The sequence below is a fragment of the Taeniopygia guttata genome, chromosome 3, assembly GCF_048771995.1.
Source record: "Taeniopygia guttata chromosome 3, bTaeGut7.mat, whole genome shotgun sequence".
Classification (NCBI taxonomy): domain Eukaryota; kingdom Metazoa; phylum Chordata; class Aves; order Passeriformes; family Estrildidae; genus Taeniopygia; species Taeniopygia guttata.
Genome location: NC_133027.1, coordinates 72,180,925 through 72,196,070, shown reverse-complemented (window position 1 = coordinate 72,196,070; position 15,146 = coordinate 72,180,925). Strand labels below are relative to the sequence as shown.

Sequence of the window (15,146 nt, the reverse complement as noted above, 5' to 3'; positions counted from 1 at the left end):
TATCTTTTCATCTGTGCAAATAAGGTATGTGTAAGGAAATCAAGTTACTGAGCAGAGGCTTATTCTTAATGATATTAATATTTCAGTATTGCTACAAATGAATAGTTTTCTAGGATTGGTGGTTCTTCATGCAAAGCTTTTCCTTCAGCTTTACATTATGGAAAATAGGTAGTATCATAAATCTAATAACAACTTGTATAGTATCTCATTAGACCAACATCTGCAACCACAAGGTGTTACAGTTGTATCTGTTATGGCAGCAGAGCCTGAACCACTTGCTACTCATAGTGTTAAAACATGGGTATGAACACAAGAAACTGAACAAAATCTCTTTGTGATTATGGTTCTCATATTTCGGATGCAGATTCAATCCTATCTTAGATGTCCTTGTAAGTCTGGAATCAGTTTGGATCAGAGAAACTTAAACCAGGTTTCTGCTTCAGCATGCTGTTAAGCAAGTTGAGAATAGAAAAGCAGAGTGATATTGCGAATAGGGAAGATGATGTGATACATTGTACCCAGGTTTGTGTCCTGATGGAGGAGCTTGTTAGTGAATTCACTTAAAAACAAGTGCAAACCCTTTAGAAGGTGAATGAATGCACACAGTGTTCTTTATCTGCAGTATGGTCAGTGTCTGTGTTTTGTTGAAATGGAGAACGATACGCTGCTTGAAATTTCAGAAACAGCTATTTTCAGATGCCACAGTATGTTAAGCTGGAAAACTGCAGAAACACTTACTGACTTTTTCTCCCTTCCCAGATGATCAGCAGCAATTAATGCCGGCGGGCTCTGTTCGTAAGAAGAAGCTGGCGAAAAGGCCTGGCTACATGAGACCAGAAGCTCAGCGGCAGCTCGAGTTCCAGCCCCGGGGTGCCTGCGCAGGGCTCAGCCCAGCAGAGCTCCAGCACGGCGGGCAGCAGCACTGGGGAGGCGCTGAGGACTCTGCTCTGCACAGACAGTGCCAAAATGACTTGGAATTCCTGCGCTGTAGTGCACTGAGTGGTGCTGTGGTTCCTGCTAATGGGGTGACAGCCTTGGCCACTACTGGAAACACTCCAGGATGCTGTGAAAATCTTTCTTGTTTCAGTAATCCACAATCAGGTAGCACAGGCATAGGGGTCTGCCCAGCTGCCACAACAGGGAAAGGAGATGCTTCTAATGTGTGCTGTACATGGCAGAAAAGCCACAGTACCAAAGTGAGCAAGCCTCCAAGCATGTACGCTTTGGATCAGACAGAAGTGAATAACAGCTGTGATTATCAAAACAGAGATGGTATTTCTGATTCTGCTGGTGCACTGGATAGCTTTAATTCAAGTTTCAGCTTCATACAACTCTCCCTGAACTCAGCCTCTGGAGTAAATGATGTGGAAGGTAAATCTATTTATGAGGAAACAGAGATCGTTCTGCATCCCAAAACCACAGGCAATCTGCAGAAGCCAGAAGAAATGGCACAAACTCATGAGCACTTGGGAAATTTGTGTTGCTCCTCCAGTTCTGGTGAAGATGTGCAGCATGAACATGAGAGCCCAGTGAATGATAAATTACAGGATTGTGAGACTGTCTCTCTCTTGGATATAGACACAACATTTTCATATTCTACAGATTCCTCGGATGCAGCATCTGCTGGCTCTTCTGTCACCTCAGGCTATGAAAGTAGCTTTACTGTCAGTGACCATAACTGGGATACTTTGATGAAAAAATATGAACCAGTGCTACAGGATTGCTTGCTTGGCAACCGCAGTACATTAAAGGTCAGTAATCTCACTTTGTTTTTGATACCTTTTCCTTAAAACATTTCATTTGTAGTGCCAAAATCAAAGTTTATGTAGGAGTTCAGATACTACTGGCTTTTGTGGCCTTTGTTCAGAGTTTTATAGTAGACCTCTGCATGGTAGAAATGAGATAACAGGTTTTGCTTGGTTCTTTAAAAATAGGTAATGTTGTTGCAGTAATGTTGTTCTACTGAAACTTTAATCCTCTCATTTCTAACATCACACATCAGTTTCTGACTTCATTAAGTACCATTTCTTTTCACAGGTGGTTGTTTTGTCTGCAGTTTGGGTTATACATAGTATAAAATTAGAAGGTGGTAAGAACTCCTTTTCTGAAGTATCATGATTTAACAACACTCACCTTTTTAATTGGAGATGTTTAAGTTGAGCCAAAGATTTCTAAGAATTAGTAACTTTGTGAAAGTAGTGTGTAATCTACTAGGTGCTCTCCCCATATGAAGAAAAATGGGGTCAAGTCCGTCTCTGTCTTCAGCTGGGAACTGAACATTTTTTTTCTTTTCCCCTTCCACCCCAGAGGAGTAGTGGGCTGGTGAGTCAGGAGTCTTTTTGCATATATTTATGTTCCCACATTCATACCTACAATGTATACAGGCAGTGTCATTCACTGTGCTCTTTATAGGAGAGGGGTGGGGAAACTTTAGGAAGGATCAGCTGTGTTATGTTTTTATGATGGTAGGGTGGGCATTCTGATCTTACCTGATCAAAGGAGGCAAGTATTGGCTTTATTGTGCACACAGGAAACAGTAATCCAGAGATTAACATGTACACAGTGGATTGCACTAATTTGTTCAAGGTGCACTGCATGAGTAGTGATTTTGTGGGTTTTTTTTTTGTTTGTTTGGTTTTTTTTTTGAGCTGTTTGGGATAATTTTTGGTTTTTTTTTGTTTTTTTTTTTTATTGCCACACTAGTGCCCAAGTTTTTTTATTGCCTTTCAGAAACTCAGGTCTTTGTAACTTCTCAGCTCAGACACATACCTGGTGAGATGTGCTGTGTTGTCTTTAGGCCTAATGAAACAACCTGCTCTGGGGAGACTTTGCACAAACTTCCTGTCTGGGTAAGGCAGAAGGCTGAGAAACATTTATTCTTTCTTTCCTTGATGACATCTGACCTGGGCTTGCACTGCTCTGTAATACTATATTTTCATAGATGATGTGTGTAGAACTCAAACTAGACTCTCTTATTTACAGACTTCACACACATTTATGTGGAGCAGTTTCTTTGGTTTCATGCCTGGAATTGCAATGTGCCCATAGTCTGAGATGGTTTGGGAAATTAATTCACTGCAAATTTGGGAATGCATAACGCAATCAAAATAGGAAATGATTTTTCTTTCTTTTCAGTATTGCTTATTTGATAGGCACAAAAGAAACATTGCTATCTTTAATTTCTGTATTCATTAATACATTGAATAGAGAATTGGGGATTTGTGCCCTCAGATGTCTTTGCCCTTGGTTAGCCAGTCTTGTATGTTGAATTTGAAGCACCTTCCTATTGTAATGATAATGAGTAGAGTCTCAAAGTTTTCAGAAAGGAACAAAGGCAACGGTAGTCAAGAAAAGGAGATAATACCAAAGTTGTTAAAATTACGCTTTCTCTGTACTTAAAAGGTGGGTCTTCATCTGGTCCACATCTAGGACGTTCCACTCGGAAGCACAAGCAGGCCTTTGATGAGTTGAGCTCCGAGTGTCTCCCCAGCCTGCAAACAGAAAGCGCTTTGCAGTGCAGCAGCAGTCAGGTGTACCTGGGCTGTGGTACCCGAGCAGACTTTAAATGACATGCCACTGTAGGGCATGATGGAATAAACACTGCAACACTGCCAGCAGCGCTGTACTCTCAGTATAGGTGGTTGTTTTACATCACATATATGAAAAAAGTGCCACTTGGATCATTCCTACTTGTTATTTTATAGAGTTACTTAGAACTCTATAAAAATCAGGCATAAAACACAGAAAATAATTTATGGTGAGGGTTCAGAGCTCCTCCCTTCAGTGCCATTCACATTCCTCACTAGCTTTACATTAAAAAAGATTGGGGAAAAAACTAAAATAAAGTAAAGTACAGAAGAAATGGGTATGTATGCAGTGTTTTTTTTTTTTTTTTTTTTTTTTTTTTTAATCTGGAGCATCCTGTAGTGTATTGTTAATCAAACATTTTTGGATACTCTCCTGATTTTATTTTTGTAGTTTGTTTCTTACCAGTCTACTTTCACACCATATTTAGAGGGAAATCCTGAATTTAAAGGTTTGTGTGTTGTCTAATTTATGTGTTGTTGCGTAGTCTTGATAACTGAGTGTTTCAATTCAGTTGTTGACTGGCTGTACCTGTTTTTCTGCATGCAACTTGGAGTTTAAATATGATGAGCTTCAGGGAGAAGGAAAGCTTTAAGATTTCTTAAGACGTCTAAAGCACTTTCAGGCTTTAGACTCAGAGAATATACACTGTTTCTTTCTCCAGACTCACCTTTTCCAGGGCTGACAGTGGCTTGTTTGGTACCGGTCATGCATAAATTTAATAACAACAACATTCCAGTCCTGTAACTGCCACTGTGTTAGACTGTGGCTATTGTGGCAGTGAGGAGAGGACTAAACCTAGCATCTAACCAATTTATTTTAACAGCAAAAACTTGTAAAGGCCTTACAAATTTTTAGTAAATGCAGAACTTTGGTCAAGACTCTTGATGTTAGCAAAGAGAAGCATTAACTTTTGAAATAAAACTTTATTATGGTAAGTTTCTTTTGGAATGTGAGAGTATTTTGTATGTGATTTGGATATTCTTGGTGTTCTTCTTTTTTCCTCATATAGCATTTGCATTGTAAAAATGTAAATATTAACATTATGTAGATGAGCCTAAACTATGTTTTAAGAACTTTTTGGCTGCATATTAACACTCTTTTCTGACCCATAACATCAGTATACCTGTTCTAAAGTACTCATACTGCATTTCTATTTACCAAATAAAATGTGGTTTGCATATGGAAATTTTATATTTGTTCTCTGCAAAACTCAGGTAAAAAATTGTCAAAATGAGCTTGGGAACACAGTATTGAGTACAGTGTGATCAGAAGTAGATATCATGCTGACAGAATAATCTAATAATTGTATTTTAATTTATTGAAAGGGTGAAAAATATCCTATGATCACACAATCTCCTTTGCTTTTCGAGAAATATAATTTGTTATTCTCTGTGTGTGTTTGGACTAAAGCCAGGCTTGGCTCCAGTAGCTGCAGTTCAGCTGGCTCTCAGATAGGCCTGTCTACTTGACAAATACTGGGCTTAACTATCAAAATTTGGCCATTGTAGTGATGTAGTAATCCATTAAATTTATATTGTGTTGAAGTTAATAGTCTTATGTATTTTTAAATGCAGCTTCGTCTTAACTAACTTTTTTTTCTTTGAATAGTTAAAATCCTTGATCTTACGGCTTCAGAGGCTTCAGGAAAAAGCAATAGAGGAAGATGACTATGATAGAGGTGAGAATTGCTCTTCCCTACTCCCCACTGGATTGTGCTGCCTTTTTGCTTTTTTTTTTTTCCCTTCTTCCTCTATTAGTTTTTTTTTTATATTTCCTACATAGCAGTGAGTAGGTGTGGAAAACTAGTTCAATGAACTGTATTGTTTATTCTGTGATATGGCAGGAAACAAATTAAAGTAGGTCAGCAGGTAGCAACAGTTTTTATTTTCTTGAGCCACATCACCATGTGGGAAGGTTGAAATCCAAATACCCACCATCTGGATCAGCTGTTTTGAAGCAGCATGACTGAAAAGAATGCAGAAATGAGTGGAAGCTTCAAAAGGAGAAAAGACAGGCACTGGCTGCTGACAGAGTGAGATTTGCTGCTTGCCACATTTAGTCATGACACTACAACAGGGCTTATAGAAATAAGGTCAGCAGCTATTACAGAAGTGAATGATACTGTCCTGTGGGATTAAGTTGATGTCCACCGAGTTCAATCAAAATCAGGTAGAGAATATGGTGGTGATACAACTGCTGGCAAATATCTATCTTTGAATAATCCTTTTTCTTTCAAATGCCTTGGCGCTTCTGATAAGTTTTGTATGTGTGCACATTAGTGATAAGAGCATCTATTAACACATATTGGGTTTCTTGTTGTTTCCTGTTGTGGTAGTCTGTGTTCAGGTACTTGTATTTTGATAATCTTGAGGTTCTAAGGTAAATTCTTCCTGCTAGATCTATGTTCACTTGGAAGAATCTGCAAGCATTTTGGTGGAATCTGCATGGTTACTTCAGAGAATAAGTGTGGAAAAAGACAGCTCCTTTCTTCCCACTTTACTACTCTCAGCTTTTGGGAATTGTGCAGTGGTCAGACTTGTGGTTTGCCCCTCCAAATGAACATGTGATGCTTTGCAGTTGTACCATGACTCTGTTTTCCTGCCCCCAAAGATGTCCCCAAGATAAAAATCTAGTGTCTGGGGGTAGGTGTGTAGCACTTTTGCAAGAGTGGTTCTGTTGGCCTCTAAAGGTCTGCCTGTGTGTAAAAGAGTCTGCTACTGCCACATGTAATTTGTTTTAGTGTTTCTCCTAACAGGGAAAACCTTTAGGTATATTAAACTCTGAGGATGTTGTAGATATTTATGGGTTTAATCTCTGTCAAAGAGACATTATTAATGTGTGTGCTTTACATGTGTAACACTCATAACTTTTCTTTTTTAAGTGCCTGTGGGTTGAGCTCACAGTTGGAGACTTCCCAACAGCTGTGTACTCAGTGTGCCTGGTTACCACAGAATCCAGCTGGGATTCTCTAGGCAGTCAGCCAGTCTGACAGCAGTGTTTCAGTGTGTCAGGTGTGACATCTCCATGTGATGCCATATAGTTGTTGACCACAGGGAATAATGATGACTTTTTTGAGTCTCTCACAGAACGCTCTTGTGTGGTTTTCCTGGGCACTAATCTTGTATCCTTAAAACAGGACCAGTTGTCTGTTGTCCATCACTTCCTCCTTTTATTCTTTTCAGTTCCACCCTAGTTATCAAGCAGGGTTAGCACACCTCGTTAGCACAGAGGGTGGTTTGCAGAATGTTGCATTAATTCTCCTCAGATAAGTGGTCTGGTGAAACATTATTTCACCAGGTGTTGTGGGCACAGAGAGAAAAAGTGATAAGGAGAATCTGCAGGTGGAATTGCTGTTTTCTGTGCCAAGTCTGGCATAAACAGGCAGAAAACATTTGTTTTGGTATGGGACTGGATGCTGAGGTGCTTGAGAGACTTTGAGTTCTTCCATCCCTTTGAAAAACTAGACACTGTTGTTCTCAGAAAATGACATGCTTCATGCATGCATTCAACCAGGCATTGTGAATTTTATCAATTCCTAGCTTTTGAGCCCTTGACCTGTTTTCTGTCGTACTGGTCTTTGTTCCATTTCTGGTATAACTATCAACTGCGGGTTTTTTTTTTTTTTTTTTGTGACTACTTTTCATTATTTTCATGGAAGCTGAACTGGCTCCCTTAGTTTTCCTTTTATGAAACACAGGCAGTGTATCTTCAATATAAGACTTGCATGGAGAAGGTGCAGTGCTGCAAGGAGAAATCAGATTTGTGACCTTCCTTCCTCACCTTGTTTTTAGAGCTATGTTGCTGCTCCTGGTGGAGAACCAAGTCTTCCCTGGCGTGAAGTTTGAGAGCTTGTTAAATAGCTTACAGATTGGCTCAGTACCAATTTCTGTTCAAGTGAAATCTGTAATTAGCCTTATTTAAAGGGATCTTATTGCCAAATATTGCTAGCAGGGAATGGTATTGCTAAATGTGCAGAGCCGTGATGTGGGGCATAAATGGTGGTGTGTTATCAGGGAGTAGGAGAATGAACCTGGTGCTTGGGGAAGGCTGAGGACATTTTAACTGTAATGCTAGAGAGAAAATTACTGATCCTGTAATTTGGGGACTCTCTGAGTATAGAGTGAGTCCTCTGCTAAGAGCAGAACTATCTTGAATCAGAGATGGTGTTAGTGTTGTGTGTGGGGCCAACACAGGTCTTGGTCATTTGGAAGCAGCTGCAGAGGAAGACCTAGTGTGATGAGAATAGCTGTCAAATGCCTGGACATGGAAGAGTAAATAGAGGGGAGGGAGAGCAGGTGGTGGAGGGTATGTGTGGCTAGACTCCCAAGGGAAAAGTTAAATTGCTAATAAATACATTATCATGTGCTTTGGTGCTAGAGTCTTCTCTCCAGCTTCAGCCATAGTCAAGATCTTAACTCCAGAGATTTTTTGACTCCAGCTCTTTAAGAGTCATCTAGTCTTGAGGGAAGGCCTCTTGGTGGAAGGGAGATGTGTTAGCACTTAAAACTCCTCTAAGTGCTCAGAACTGTTTTCTGCTGTCTGACACTGCAAACGTCACAGTTTAAGGACAGACAAGCATCACAGGTTTGACATTGTTGATTTCCTGCTCTACAGAGCTTTTTGAAAGCTCCTGTAGTTAAAGGCAACAATTGAAACTGAATTATAAGTAGTGTCTCTACAGGGAGGGAGAAGGGATTCACCGTGTTTTCAGTTGTGGCAACAAGACTAGGAAATGACACAGAAATCAAAGCAAGCTTGATTACAAAGCCATGGACAAATACCTTGTTGCAAACAGCTCGGGAATAAGGATAAATTTGTTTTTCCACCTTGCAGAAACACAGGAGAAAGGCATATTGCTTGAGCTGTTAGAGAACATGGTGTCTTCCAGGTTAATGTTAATGCTTCAGCATTTATTTCCTGAATGAGGGAAGATTTTTTTAAGAGCAGCCACAACCCTCCATTGTTGCTTAAGAGGCAAGGGAATGCCTGTTTAGGTCTTCAGCTTGTTTCTTCCTAGTTTTTCCTTTCTTTAAGTGAATCTATTTGCTTTGTCTTCCTCCTCCACTTGAGCTTGAGAAGTGCACAGCAGAAATGACTCTTGCTATTGCTTGGTTACGTGTGCTGTGCCTTCTGAAAGACCTGCCTTGGCATGGTTAGGGTGTTGGTGTAGAGGAGCTTCAATCAGGCATTCAAATAAGTACATTTTTTCCTACGCTTCCTGGCAGTGCTGAGTGTGTAGGGTGGGGGATGTGTTTGTTCCAAGAGCATTGGGGGCTGCTTGGGGTGGAGGCCACCCCTGTGTCCCCCACTGGTGCTCATTTTCTAGAGGTCACAGTGCTGTGAAATCTGCAGGGTGTTCTCTCTTCATAGCTGTCATGGGTTGTTTCAAATGCAGATATTCCTCGGCTGTGAAATGGTTGTGTGAAATGCATATTCAGTGAGACAAATATCCTCACTCCTGGTAAAATTTTAAAGAAGAACCCTTGGGATGTTATGTGGTTTATTGCTCTTGCTGGTTTTAGGTGCTGAAATATTAGGAAATAAATGATTTTTTTTTTTTCTGTATTTACTTGTGGTCTCCTCTTGATGGCCACATTACTGTATATTTTCAAAGCAGGTACTGTACCATGGGAATATAAGCATTTTGCCTTGCATAGCATATAGGAAAAATTGGTCTGTTCTCTAAGGATCACTTGGAGTGTTGTCATGGCTCATTATTCATGATGGAGCTTGACAGCTCCAAGGTTAAACACACTGCTGAATATAGGAGGAAAAAAAAAAAGACTGTGTATTTTGTGTCTGTGGGAGTTGTGCTTGCAGCGGGAGCAAGTGCATTTTGCTCAGTACAAATCTATTGCCCAAACACTTGAAAACCTTTTTCCTGTTCTTTGCTGCTTGAGCTTCTCAGCCTTGCCGGGTGCAAGAGGCAAGTGGATTGGTATCTGTCAGGACTGAATCTTGCTGCTGAACTCCACTACTGGCTCACATGCCATATTGTTACTGAGCGAAAAGTTTCTGCAGAACTAGTCATTCTTTTAAATGATGATAATAATTTTTTTAATAATTTTTTTTGTTTGCAGCTGCATTGCTTGCAACTGTTCGGGAATGCTGATTCCCCCATGCAATTCAGAGTTAGGGTTCTTCAGTGAAGGTCATTGAGCAGATCAGAGCAACTCCTCATCAGTGCAACATGACAGAAAAAACACATCGTTTACGCCTGTGGTGGCAAAATCTGTCCTATCTCAGCAATAAGGAGTCATGCTGTAGATACATTTAACATAATGTAAGCCTTCAGTTATTTTAGGTGAGCTCTCAAAGGATGAGCTGTGTGAACTGGTGAACTGCCATGGACTTGTGCACTGTGTGCTCTGCAGAAAAATAGTGTTTGCATGTTTTTTGTTTGTTTTTTGCTCTTTGCTTGTGTTCTTTAAGACCTCTTAATACCAATTGCCTTTTCCATATCTCAGGATCTGCAGGGCATCAAGGACGCCCTATGGTCTGTGTAGGAGTTTGAGTAATTTTGCACATTTTCCCTTAATCACAAGAATAGGAAGGGAAAGGAAAGACTTTGTAGCTGTTAGTTTCCTGTAGGTTTACACTATAAGAGGTGCTGTTACTCCCTTGAAACAACTATTTGTATTGCAGAGAGAGTAAATGAGGGAGAATCACGTTCAGTAATGCTTGGGTTGAAAATGTTAAGTAGCACTCAGAGGAAGGCCTTTGCCACTTCTTACACTGGTACTTGCAAATACTAAATTTTGCAAAAACTCTGAACACCTGGCCAGATGCATAGCTGTTTGGTCTTTACAAGTTTCTTTTTGCAGTTTAAACTGTAGCAGTATTTTCCCAATTTGAAGTACTGTTTCTAATCATAGCTCTTAAACATTTGAACTAATTTGATATTCAAGCAGGTGGGTGGTGTGTTGTTCTTTTTGTTGTCTTTTTTGTTTGTTTGTTTTTAATTTTTTTTTTTCTTGGAAGAGCTGTTTGTAGATGAGGGTTGGATAGAATCACTGCTTTACTGTGCTTCTATTATTTTGAGCTAAACTGCTTGCTTGACAGATGGCTGCTATAACAGGACACAGAAACGAAGACAACTTGGCTTCTTTCTGAGGAAGGACAGGGAATTTGAGAGAAGCTGTATCTGGAAATAACTCTTGAAGAACACGTTAGTTTGGACTGGACTTGTTTCAGTGTAGCATGTACCTTTGGAAGTTGAATCTTCAAACCCAGCTGTATGCTTAGTAAAGCTCTCTAGCTGAGGTTGCTGACTAAATAAAAAGTGGTGAATGCTGGAGGAGCAGAGCTGCTGTGGCACAGGAGGCTTTCAGCAGGCTTGTAACTTGCAGTTTCAGGCCACTTACTTGTCAATGGGTTTGGGGTGGATGGAACAAATAGGGCTTTCTGTTGTGCCATGCTGTCAGAACCTTGTTTCATCACAAGCTTTTAGAAGCTTCCTGACATCTGTGGGTATGTCTTCTAGGTTTCATTTTTCATTTTTATAACTTTCCTGTAAAGCTATTAAGAGGATGGGGTCGAAAAGAGCTTGTATAAATTCTCAAACCTAAATCTTTGTTACATGGATCTTGTTTATCTTGTCTTGCTCTGGTCAATTCAAATAACCTCCCCAAAAGAGTTTGGAAGGTTAAGGATACTAAATGCTTATGTGAAGTATACGTTATACTTAATTTACCTTGCAACAAAACAGAGTCTTGCACCTCTACCATCTTGTCTGTGTTCCTCTAAGATAGCAGACTCAAATGAAAAATAGAAGTCTTTTTGCACATACCCATTTTTTGTTTGGTGCTAGTTGAAACTGTGGACCAAAATGCTGTTGTTCATCTTGGCATCTGTCCACAAGCAGCAGTAACATTACTGATTATTATTATGCAATCTGTATTAGGCCTATCCAATTGCTGTTGTTTCCTTTGGTTTTATTTAATTGCAAAACTGATCAGGAGTCACAATTTAAAGGTATGAATTTCCTTATCTTGCTGTCAGGTAGACAACTGGAAAAACTTTTTAATACCAAAATAGTAGTGACCAATGCTTATGAGAGGGAAGCCTGCTATGCATTTCTGGGTACTTTGACTTCTCGTTTTTAGTTATTACATGAGAAACACATGCATCTTCAGTAGGTTTTTGAAATTCTTTTGATGTGAATCCTTATTTTAGACCAGTTGTTCTGTTTCACATCAATAAGCATATTGGGGGTAGAACCAGCTCTTGCTGTTAGTCTAGATATGCTCCTCATTGAAAATGCAGTTGTGTTTTCTCTGTCTCTAATTCCTTAGCCGATATTGTAGCAGAAACTGCTGTAGTCATGCAGTATTGTGCTTAAACTGTGCAACCTGAATATTTTTAGAAAGTGGTAGTATTTTATGGGATTCTGCTGTGCTCTTGTATTTTAATCTTGGCCAGAGAGAAGAGGTTCAGCTACATCTTGTGTTTCTGGAAGCTGCTTGATGAGAGGGAAATTGCTGAAGTTTTGGCATACAGAGTGCTTGGAAGCTTTCTCTGCTCCTGCCCATCTGCTGTCTAAAACTGACACTGCCGGCCACCCTCCCAGGGCAGTCGGGCTCTGTTTCTCAGTCCATGATGCAGCCAAGCTGTTCCCAGACAGCCTGGCCAGTCTTTCACAAACAAACAAGCAATGACAAAAATATGAACAAAATAAGCAATTATGGGTAATTTAAGATCTTACTTGCTGAATTGCTGTTTGAAGCATTGGGTTCTGATGTGTGTAATGGGGAGAAGTGTTGATGTGCTATCTGGACAGTACCCACTGAGTGAATGACATGGCTCTCCTGATAGCCAGCCAGCCCATCTGCTTACTTTGCACTTGAAAACAAATTTTATATTCAGGACAGACTTATCTGTCCCTAGCTCTTTAGAAATATTAGCTCCAGATAAGAAAACTGTGTTTCATTTGCAATATGACCACTGGAGACAGCATGGCTATTAATTCAACCAGCAACTCTGAATTGATTTTGTTGCCCTTGTCTTACACTTTGGATATAAAAATTCTAAGGGAAGGGGGACACGTGCTCTTTTCAATTGTTATCTGCTTAATAAATGACTGAACATGGGCAGGAACTTCTAGATGTCATGATAATGCAATTTCTTTGTGAATTTGGATTAAAAGGATGCTGAATGAACGTGACTACTGTTTGAAAGCAAACATGAAAATCTTAGAGTGTGAGTCTTCTGTGGGGAAATGATAATGCTCTTTGCTGATTCTTGAATGGTGTCTGGTCAAATTCCATAACAGGATGTTTTTATTGGAGATCTCTACAGCCCTTCCATTCTTTCCAAACTCCCCTGCAAAGTGGGATTGCCTCAAGTCAATAAACTTCTGCTTTATCTTCATATTTCCCTCCTCTCCTCCGTGTCCACCTGTTTAGGCCAAACTGCCCATTCTGGGGTATGTTCATAGTTCTGCAGATGTGTCTGTGCTCTCTGATGCTTCACTGCCCTGCCTTTGGCATACTCAAGCTTCTGTGTGTTTCTTTATAATCATTAGCCTATGGAAGATAAAAAGTATGGTGTTTCATGGAGATTTTATTGCTCTTAGGACAGTGATACGTTTGTGACAGTAAGCATTAATGAGAACAGCCAAGTGGGGAAATTTCAAATTCCTAGCGTTCTTATACAATAGCATGTGTTGGACAAAGACAGTGAGGCCATAGGAAATGCTAACTGTGGGAGCATCCAAACTGATATCAGGTAATGTGAGTTTTAAATTTGCTTAGCAGTTTAATACCAGTCAGGATTCCTGTAACTGGGGACATCTTTGTGCTCACTGAGATTTTTTAAAGTGTGAAAAAAGTAGATTAAATTAGTACATTGAATTGGTTTGATGTTTGGCAGAGTTGGAAACAAAGCAAGGTGAGGTGCTGTGATTCAGGAGGCATAGTTCCAACACGATGTTGGAACCACATACAAATAAAGATGCACAGCCTTTTTTGCTTAAATCATGGCAGAGTGTACTATTGATCTCACTTATTGTGGGTGTTCATTTGTGTGTGCCTCTGGCACTGCCATGTGCCCCATATGCTTCCCTGCTAATTACTCCCCGGAGAAATAACATCTTGGAGAAAAGGCTTTAACCCTGGAGTTGCTAGAAGCTCTCCAGAGGCCATTCAGCTTCTTGAGAAACTCAGGGTAAGTATAGAACAAAACCCATTTGGGTTTATGTGTGCTGTTGCCTTGCACCAGTGTCAGGGCATGTGTTAAATATTGAAACACTTGGGATATTGGTCTCAAGAATAAGACCTGCTTAGAAATGAGTGGGTTTTCATCCGATTTATTTTTTTCATGATGTACTGTATTTAAAATGTTTCTATGCTGTTCTTATATCCAACCCTAAACTAGGAATAGGTTGTTCTGAGATCAGGAATTTCAATAGCTAAATTTCAGATTCAGCTTCTGCCTCTTGCCTGAAGAAACTTTCAAGGGTCATGGTTCAGAGGGGTACTACTAACTGATGAGTTCTGCAAAGCTCCTGGACTTGAGTTATACTGGTGAGAACACACAGGAGACATTTTGAATTGGATAGGAGTAACAATATCACTCCACTACTTAAGCACTCTTGAACAAATGTTTTGTAACATTTTTGTCTAACTCTAGGATTTCAGTTGTGTAAAATATATGAGAGATTTTTCTTTGTTTTCTTCCTTTTGTGTTGTGAGGCAAATGAGGTTAGTCATTAGCTATGGGTACAGGTGTTTGCCTTCTGGAGTTAAATACACTCGTTCTCAGTGCAGGATTTTGCAGGGCTGTGAATTCCAGACAAGGTTTGTTGCAGGGAAATATCTCACCATAATCAGACAAGCTTTTAGACATACAAGTGTGGAAGAGTTTTCATGCCTGAAAGTTTGCATTACTGTTCTAACTTAACTAGTTGCCCTGGCTGACTAGTTAGCAGTACCAGCCTTGTGCTGCCTGTTTTGTGGTGCTGTGATAAATGTGTTATAGGCAATAGTGTGGTGCTGTGGTGTGTGTGAGGGGAAAAGACAGTTCTAGCTTTGCTTTACAAATCAGTGGACTCCATGCTTGCCTTTGAAACTTCACAGTGAGAATATGATACTTGCTTCTCTGAAACTATCAGTTTGGTACTTTGTAGCAGTTGGTAGTTGATAATGTCAAGTACATTACCAGTTTTACCTGCTTCATTAAATCTGAATAACCAAGAGAACATGTAGATAACTACAATCGCTATCTAGGAAGGATTTCTTTTTATGAAAAAGAAATACTGATCGCTTACTAGAAAATTGGAAATTCAAAAGCAAGTAGTTTGGAATTTCCCATTGTGTGTACCAATAGCAGTAGAACAAATGTTGCTGGAATAAAAAGTATTTTTAGAAACTTGTGGAGGGACTTGGCTAATAAAAGGTCTTCTGAAAGCACAGGTGGAAAAGCTGGTGTCACTAAATGGTGTGGCTTTTTTTTTCAGCTTTAGTTTTCCTTATAGGGGTGAAGATCAGCCATGCAGTCACACCAGTGATCTGTTGCTTCTAGAGTTGTGCATAATTTGAAATGAAGCATGGCATAAAAAA

At 39.8% G+C, this 15,146-nt stretch overlaps 1 protein-coding gene across 4 annotated transcripts in view; it reads left to right on the top strand.

The window, feature by feature from the left end:
• The window catches only part of DISC1 (DISC1 scaffold protein), a 190,184-nt gene that overhangs the window by 18,115 nt on the left and 156,923 nt on the right, over nucleotides 1–15,146 (top strand). For all 4 annotated transcript variants that reach the window (XM_072927125.1, XM_072927124.1, XM_072927123.1 and 1 more), the window contains 2 exons: nucleotides 760–1,751; nucleotides 5,197–5,266. In XM_072927125.1, the coding sequence (XP_072783226.1) occupies nucleotides 760–1,751; nucleotides 5,197–5,266 (1,062 nt within the window). The remainder of the gene's footprint in view (nucleotides 1–759; nucleotides 1,752–5,196; nucleotides 5,267–15,146) is intronic.